Below are 9754 nucleotides of genomic sequence, written 5' to 3'. Positions count from 1 at the left end.
TTTGCATAACAGCCTGCGTTTTTAAGAAGTATTCCAGCTAATCATAATTTTAACTTTAACAAGGTATGTTACAGACAAAAAAACGAAAAATTAGATCTCTTGCATATGGTATTAGTTTTTATACAATATAAGCTTTTAATCAGATGACAAACAGTATCTTTTAGTTACAACAATATTGCCTCTCACTAAGTCATTAATACTTTCCTAACTGACTTTAAACTGTCCTTTTTTAGTTTTTCAAAACCTTTAAATATATACCTAATTTTTAAAAATCAACAAAAATAAATTTTTCGAGAAAATTGCTTAAAAAAGTAACAAGATTGAAACTAAATCTCATTTAGAAATGAGATAAAAAAAACTGGCCTCAAATTTTCAGATTTTTAAAAGTAATCTGAGTTTATTTTATATAAAAACAAATCTGGCCTAAGTCATCTTGATTTTTTTATCAAGTTTTGTGCTTAATTTATCCTGAGACTTTTTTAAAACTCAAACTGTCGAGTTATCTTGAGTTAAATGAGTAGTCAAAGTGTGTGACAACCTTGTCATAAGTAACCTTAGTACAACATTTTCAAAAACTATTTTTGACTAGTCTAAATTTTTTATGTAATTGTAGAACATCATAATTTTAGCTTTTAGGTAGTATAGTAAAAACATAATAAACTATTTAGAGTTTTAAACTGTGATATAACGTTAAGATAAAACTAAATTTTTTAAAATATTTATAAACTGATTAGTTTTAAAATAAGTTTATTAACTATCAAAATTCAGCATGAATTAAAAAGCCTGTGTTAGCCTTATTAAGTAAACTAAAAAATTGAACCTATTTTATGCTGGTAAGACTAAAAAATTTAGTAAAATAAGGTTTAAACTTTAGATACAGAATTTTAAGGAAACATTCAGAAAAAAAAACAGATAAGTAAATTGTTAGTTTCAGGAAACAAAGTTAAATAACATATTTCAATATATTGTTTAAAACTTGTTTATGGAGATTATGACAAGCAAATATACAATTTTAAAATTATTAAAAGCTTTAGTCTCATATTTATTAAGCAATAAAGCTTGTTGTTAAACATTAGCTTTTTTTCTGTATAATAGCTTTATTTATATACAAATTTTTCTACAAAATGTACTCGGTAAAGAACTCTTATACAAAAATCAATATTAAAGAAATAAATATTTGCTATTTTCTCTCTTTTAAACTAATTTGTATTTAAGGTACTCTTTTGAATGATTTAAGTTATGTTTTTAACTATTTGTTAGAATGCTAAATCATCTATTCGCTTAATCACACTTATATTATCTGAAAAAGGTATACTTATCATTATGACGTTTAAAACTAAACGTGTTTTTTTATATTAAGTTTTTATTTTTGTTATAAGTTTATTTTGAATACATTTGAAAAAATTAAAAAAAATTGTATAAAACACTACACATGTATATGCTTTTTGTTATTCCTTTAAATAGACAAACACTTAGGTTTGTCTAGTTTTTTACTGGTTTCATACATATCTATACATAGAAAAAATTAAATTAATTAAGATATTGGTAAAATATTTATAAACTGTATGGTAATATGTTTTAAGAACAATAACAGTAATAAAAGTGTGGATCTTAACTAAAATCAAAGCACATTAAAAACTTACACTTATATGATTATTTGATTATAATACTTTAAAAATTATAAAAAAAATTAATTTTAAAATATTGAAAGTAAATCGTTATGATATACAAAAATAATAAGTACTAATAATAACAAAAAATTATTTAAGGTCAAGGAGAATTATGTTTCATTTTATACTGTAAGTATTTACTATAGCTATAGGATATAAATTTTGTCATATCATTAGCTATTAAAAAACAAAATAATTTAGTTTTTTAAACTATTTGCTCAGATTTAAACATGTAAGTTAAAAAAACAATTATAAAACTTGTCAACAGTAATAAATTAAAACAATTTATTATAAGCCTATGATACTTAACATGATAACAAAAAATATATAAATATTATCATTCATAAACATTTATTATTAAGTTATATGGCTTATTATTCTTTATAAATATCAACCTAATATTTATTTACCTATAAAAAAGACCCTTAAACTTAAGTATACATAAAACTTTTATAAGTACTAGTTTTAATATTACATGAATTAGCTAAATATGAAATACAAACATTTATTTTAATGTTTAAGAAATTAAATATCAGTGTATTTAAGAATTAAAACATACAATGAAGTATTGTATTTATATTACGCTTGTTCGAAATAAATAAAATAAGTACTACTGTTAGGCTAAAAAATAATTGTTTTACTAATACTTTGTAAAGGATTAAATAAATATTAAGTACAAAGCAAATTAATTGACAAAAAAATTTAGATTTATGAAAAAATTGGTTAATATAAATGGACACATGTAAATTTTTAAAAAAAATTGTACTATTTTATACTTGTTAGTGATTTGAAAACACTAGATGAGACCTGATTACATGTTTCATACCAAAAATTTTGTCTATCACTTTTTTCTTATTAAAATAACTAGTTTAAGTATCGTTCTCGAAATCTAACTTTTCATTTTCATTTTTTTTCTGTACATTCTCTCAAATTCTAACTTGTTTAATGTTCTGGTTTTTTCAAGCTTTTTTACTTTAGAAACCTCATAACAAATTATATAGTGTAAATATACCTTGGTAACATGAAAACACTTTACAAAAATATTTTTTAATTTGTATTTTTTACACAGTTCTTAAAAAACATTAGTTAAAGCAAGCTTTACAAATACAGGTCTATTTTCTATAAAATAACTTCTTACTAACTAACAATTAAGTTGTTTTAAGTTTAATTCTTACCCTATCAACTTCAATGAGAAGTACTTTGTTAGAAATAATAAATTAAAAGCAACAAAAAACAGAACTTTATTTTTGTATTGTTTAATTTATATTTTTATGGAGAGAATTTTAAAAATATATTTTTTATTTTACTTTATATAGCATGGACCATCAGCTTTGAAAACATCACGCTTGATTGAACAGCTGCAACTAGTGAAAATATATTTATGAAAAGTGTTGTCCGTACTATAGTTTCAGTGTCTTAATTTTAAAGGTTTTGAAGTTTTTTATTTGTACATTTTTGGCTCTATGTTTTTAAGAAAACCTAAATTTAAGTTTCAAAATGTATGTTTTTATTCATTTTGTTAACTTGGTGAGTTTAGTTAATATCAAATGAATAAAAAAAGCTTTGTTTTGTAGTTTGTACTTTATTAAATAGTTTTTTACTCCTATTTTGTTTTAAAATGTTTATCAAAATTTATGTTTCCCTTTATTTTTTGTACAATTGATTTTTTTTAAATAGAATTTATTTTTTCCAAATAAAAAGTATTGTTTTTATTAACCTTTAAAAAAAGTACTGTATAAGTTACTGAATTTATGTCTTACAATTCTGAATTCATCAGTAAAGTAGTATGTGTTTAAAAGTTGAATATATCACCTTACCTAATATAGTACTTTCTGAAAATTAGACGTAATGAAACTTATTACATTTTTTTTTGGTGAGGTAGTAGCACCCTATGTTGTTTTTATTTTATGAATGTTAAACAAGTTGGGTAAAAATAATCTGATTTTTAGTAGTTAATAACTAAATAGATTAATGCATTTCTTCACGCCAGGATTTAACAAACCTTAGATAGTTTGTAAAAAAAACTAGAAAACCAGTGTTAAAATTATTCAAAAATCAAAAAAAAAATTATAATAACTAACTTTTACAAAGCAGTAATATAATTAATTTTGTCAGTAATAAAAATTTTATAGATAGTTAATAAAAAATACAGCCTTAAAAGACCTAGTTAATTATTTTGAACGTTTAAGTTTTTTTACATTACTGACTGTTGATATAAAAAACTGTTTTATTTTACATTTAACAGTAAAAAAATATTGACTTTACATTAATAATTAGTTAAACGCAACTAAAGTAGAGTTAAAACTAATAAATTATTACTAAATTGATTTTAAGTAAAATTACTAATAACTGTATATAGAAAAAAAATTATAAGCTATTTATTTTTGCTTCTTTGTTAAATGAATAAGTAATTTTGGTAAAAAGAAAATTTAAATATGGCTCATAACTTACAAAAACTCAAATTTATACTAATTGGTGATTCTTACGTTGGGAAAACTTGTGTGATGTACAGATTTTCAGATGACTATTTTGATACTATTGAAAGACCTACAGTAGGTAAGAATACTTGTTATGTCAATAATTGACATCTAGATTTACAACTTATAATTTTAAAATGTTCTTAAAATGACATATTTATCAAACAACAAAATCTAGTAAAATATTATTTTAGTTATATGATACTTTTTTACTAATCTGTTGCATGTACTTGTCTTAAAAATAACTAATTAAAAAAAAAGTAACTTTTATATGTATTTAATAACTTTTCTTAATAAAAAATATTTTTACCTATACAATACTAACTATACCAAAAAGAAGTTATTTTATTCTTTAAACTTTTTTTTATCAATATTTATTTTTATCGTCTAAACTTGCTAATTTTTATACTTAGGTTTAAAAAATACTATTAGTAGTTTGAAACATTTCAATCATTCAAGTTGAAAATTTTAGGTGTTGACTACAGATTGAAAACCATAGAACTAAATGGAAAAAAAGTAATACTTACAATTTGGTAAGTTTAATCTTAAACTGTAAACGTTGTATAAATTGTTTTTTATATTATTCTTATTGTTTAGTAGCAACGAATATAAACGTTAGATGCATTTAAGTAGTATACATACCGTCGTTTATTTTATTTTTTTAACTCTTTCTAAGTTGTAGTCTAGGTGGTTTCAAGTTTTTTTACAAGCTTTTCGTAATTTTAAATACATCTTATAAATTTATGTAAAGCTATATAGTCTAATTTAATGTTTTTTGAAATACCAGAGTTTTATTTCAGTAAAAGATATCTAGTACTGCTAAAAATAGTCTTATAACTGAATTTCTTAATGAAATACCAGAGTTTTATTTCAATAAAAGATATCTAGTACTGCTAAAAATAGTCTTATAACTGAATTTTAAAAACTATAGTGTACATGTCCTGAGATTGTTAAATTAATTGTCAAAAAGTATAATAAAATGGCTGATGTGATTTAAATATCAAATATACTTACCTTCCTACAATAAAATTAAATTATTGGACTAAATAAACATAAAAAAGCAAAAATATCTTTTTGGCTTAATTTTTGAAATTTTTACGTGGTTCTTCCAAATGATTATAAAGCTAAAGTACACTTAACAGTATTTTTTGTATGGTTTGAGTTAAGTTAATTAGAACTCAAGTAGAATTTAAATAATAAAAAATATTTTTACAACTTAAATAAAAAGGTAAATTAAGATCAGCAGATAGTCCTTTAATAAAATAGTAATACTTTTCAACTATTTTAATTTTATTAAGGGATACTGCAGGTCAGGAACGATTTAACACAATTACTACGTCATATTACAGAGGTAGTCACGGTATTATACTTGTTTATGACGTAGCTAGAAAAAAGAGCTTTAACAACATATCCAAATGGCTGAATAAAATAAAACAGGTAAAAGTTTTTGTAAAAAATAATTTAATGTTTTACACGATTGATAAGATTTAGAAAAATTTGATTAAATGTTTTATGTATTTTTAACAGCATTCTGATGAAAATGTTGAAAAAATATTGCTTGGTAACAAATGTGATTTGGATGATAAGAGAGAGATATCAAAAGAAAAAGGAGAAGCTGTTAGTTGTTACTTTAACAAAACAATCAAAAACTGTTGTTTTTTAATTTTTACTTAATATTTTTTTTGATGTCTCAAATTCTATTTTTCACTAAGTGCTACATAAGCTGATTTAAATATTTCAATATCGATAGATAGGTATTAAGGTGAAATTAAGGTAGATATGCTAACGACAAAATTTAAGTAAATAAATCTTAATAAAACTGAATATATAAAGTCTTTTAATACAAAAATTAATATATTTATAGCTTATATTAGTTGAAATTTTTAGTGTTGAAAAAAACTTAATAAAATTTTTTGAATTTTTCTTTTTAATTTTAATATATTTGTCAGCACAAAGAATTTCATAGCTTTATTACCGAAAAACTTTATATTAACTAGTTAGAAAAAAATGTTATTTGTTGCAATCCATATTTATATATTGAGTTTAGATTAAAACTTTTCTTTACTTAATTATTTTAAGTCATAGGTTTTGAAATATATGTTATTACTTATAAAACCGATCATTTTTATTCTATTTAATTAACTTACAATTGAAAAAAAATACAATAATTGTTTTTTACATTGTTTAATTAGATTGTTTATTGAACGACAAAAAAAGCGCTTAGGTAGTTGCTCCTAGAACCTGGTGCTCGAAAAAACCTTTTTGTTATCAAGTTGCACACCATTTGGATACCTGTTGACATTTAGGGGAAACACGTTATTATTTTTTTGAATGTTTATGCAGTCAATTTTATTCCTACATCACAATATTTTTTTTCCAGCTCGCTAAAGAACACGGGATGAAGTTTTTTGAAACTTCAGCTAAATGTGACGTCAATATACAAGAAGTTTTTCTCACTCTCGCCACTGACATTTTGAACAAGGTACGTGTTGGCTTTTGCTACCTAACCAACGCATATCTTTACTACATATCCTTTTTGAATCTAGGCTGCTATGCATGTTGAAGATATTAATAGTTTAATTGTTGTTTATATAAACTTTACAGATGCCGTCAGAAAAATGTTTTGCAAACCAAGGCGTCCGAATTACTTCTATAACCACAAGCCACAGTGGATACTGTTGTTGAGGGTCTAATCTTGAAATTTAAATATTTTTCTAGGCCTTTGGAAAACAAGAAATTTACTAAATATCAATAAAACAAACTTATTTATTCTAGCTGTTTTTTATTTTGTATCTACCATTAAACTTAAATAAAATGAAAAAAGTGTATTTAGTTTTAAAAATAAAAATTCAGGGTGTTTGCTTCGTTAATAAATATCTACATGATATCAAACATAGTTCTAAACATTTAAAAACTTTCAAAAAATAAGTGAACCTCAACTTAAAAACTTAACCCATAAAGTTTTATTTTTGTTAAGAATCTTTAACCAGCGTTTAATACCTGTTGATAAATAATACTATTGTTACCCGGACTATGAGCCTCACTGGTTTACTTCGAAATTGCCTCGGTCTCAGGCTCGACAATCTCATCAGATTCCAGGTTAGCAGTAGTCTCGGAACAACTTATTTCGGTGCAGGAATGTGTGCATTGCACTTTCAAGACTAATGCCTTTTTTAGGGGTTTTAAGGACATAACTATATAATTTGTATAATTAAATATAATAAAACTAAGTAATGTTGTTTTATTATGTACAAATAAACGCAATGACAGCTCACAATAAGTCTAAACACTTAAAGTTAACAATTAGAAAGAAAACGTGCTCTGGATTCCCTCCTTGACGTGTCACTGGTCTCCGGTCGCTCAGTTTCTGGCACTCGACGTTGGTCCGTCTCGTTTACAGAATTTTGATGAACGTGGCTTGATCTTCTTTCGTTTCCTTTCCGTAACCGGAGCGTGGCGATAAAATACAATATAAATAGGCACGATGATATAAATATGTATGAATATTACAATTCAAGTACAATAATAAGTAAATACGATAATATAAATATGTATAAATATTACGACAGAATTATTTAAAAGTACGAAAACAACTTGTTTGTAGAAGTGTAGCTAAGGTTGACGCCACAGTCTGTGTGGGCTTGCTCGATAAGATGAATGTTCAAGTTTGTTTCCTTGAACGCTGTGGACTCAATCGTGGAATTCAATGTTCAAATTGATCCAAAGAAGTTGTCTGCTACAGTATGCGTATGCTTATGAGTATGGCACGTTAACAACTCAAATCGAGTTGTTCGCCCCGTCGACATTGTTGAATAAGAAGGTTTTCTCGGGTGTCATCTAGCTTTTCCAAGATGGCGACTTATGTTCAGAGCGCCAAGAGAAGTTTTTTCCAAAGATTAGCTAGTTTTTCCAAGATGGCGGCTAACGCTCAAATTTTCGAGCAGCAGAGTGTCGCTTCGTGCTTGTTTCGAGGTAAATGACCTGCTTCACGCTCTGATTGGGCGTATTTATAGTTTTTCGATTCTTTTTCTAGAATTTCCAATAATCACGCGATCTCTCATTTGATTCTCTCATTTTCCTGGACTTTGGACTGTAGATCACTTGATCTATCATTTGATTCTCTCATTTTCCCTTAGCCACAACCATAAACAAGCTATTTCCAGTTCAATCAAGAAATCAAAGACAAAAATCATTTTAACTAGCACTTATTTTGTTTGTGAAAAATAGTTTTTTAGGGAATTAGTTTTACTATATTTATTTGTTGTTTTTTTTTAAAGGAAAAATATAATATCAAGTGATTAACATAAATTTCTTTAAGTTATTAAAATTTGGACACAAGGCAAAATAAGATTTTGCATAAGTGTCCTACAATACTTTCGAAAAAACTTTTTAAAATGAGTTTTAGTTTAAAAGTTTTATTTAGTATGTCTAACCATTTAACTAATAAGTATATTAACTAAGCTTTAATAACTATTTAACTCTAAAGAGATAAAAAAAACTATGAAGTTTGATATAAGATATTTTTTTTTCTATTTAGAAGTAAAGCTGTGAAACTCTGACGACGTTTTAGTTATTTTTTTGTTATAATTTATAAAAAAGAAAATAAATAGTGAATGCTCACAAGTTCTAACTATGTTCAATGGGTTGTCATAGAGAAAGACCTTTTGGCCATTTAACTGCGTATCATTTGCTTTGTAACAATTTTTTGATCTGTCTTAATTTTTATAATAAAAAAATATTTAGATTAAATATGTAGACATCTTAAATTACGAGTTTAGAGTTATGTTATTAGTAATAAGGTTTCGTCGAAATTTAATACTTAAATTTATACAAAGTTTTAAAATATCTGAAGAAAATATTGAACCAATACTTTAGCTATCTTAAATTACTTTATTATATAAAAATCTCAAAAACCTGGTTTTTACTTTTAAGAACTTTTAAAAATACTATGTGAAGAAATAAAGTTAAGTTTAGAACTAAATGTACTTAAAAATAATCTGCTAAAAAAAATAATTTTTTCTAAAAAATGTCATAATTTTTTACTTTAATATTATTTAATTTATGAAAACAAATTATTAATTTTATAATCAAATATTGTAAAACAACCTTATTTATGTAATTGCTAGCTCATAAAAGTTTAAAACTTATACTATTTTTTTTCTAATACAACACTCCTCATTTAAAAAAGAACAGTAATAAACAGTAGAATCTAATCAAATTCCGTCTATAAAAATATAAAGTACGTTAAAATATTTTATTTTGTACTTTAATTATTAGGTAAATTAGTTCTCTGCTGGAGTACGCATTGTAAACACTGAAAAAGTCAGTATAATAAACAAAGTAATCAATAAATGCAAAACTAAATTCTAAACACAGGTTTTAATTTGACTGTGCTTACTCAAAAGCAATTTCCTAATTAGGAAATGCAGATAATATTTTTACAAGACTCTATAGGTTTATTTCATACTTTTACTTAAACATTTACCTATATAAAGAAAAAAACGGTTACAACTTTGAGTTACAATCAAGCTAAATTTATTATTGTGTTTATAAACATTTAAAAAACTATAAGTTATGTAGAAGTTTTACCAAGATAGTTGTTTATAC

At 24.2% G+C, this 9754-nt stretch overlaps 1 protein-coding gene across 1 annotated transcript; it reads left to right on the top strand.

Moving 5' to 3' along the window:
* The first annotated feature begins 4105 nt into the window (after nucleotides 1-4105).
* Nucleotides 4106-6840, top strand: LOC145828875 (ras-related protein Rab-10-like). Its single transcript, XM_082936620.1, has 6 exons — nucleotides 4106-4226; nucleotides 4620-4680; nucleotides 5446-5584; nucleotides 5675-5764; nucleotides 6528-6705; nucleotides 6752-6840. The coding sequence occupies exons 1-6, from the start codon at nucleotides 4106-4108 to the stop codon at nucleotides 6838-6840; spliced, it is 678 nt and encodes a 225-aa protein (XP_082792746.1).
* Nucleotides 6841-9754: the final 2914 nt, after the last annotated feature.

Source organism: Thalia democratica, chromosome 2 (assembly GCF_965202585.1).
Source record: "Thalia democratica chromosome 2, ktThaDemo2.hap1.1, whole genome shotgun sequence".
NCBI lineage: Eukaryota > Metazoa > Chordata > Thaliacea > Salpida > Salpidae > Thalia > Thalia democratica.
The sequence above is the reverse complement of the archived record's forward strand: the minus strand, read 5'-3'. Positions and strand labels throughout refer to the sequence as shown.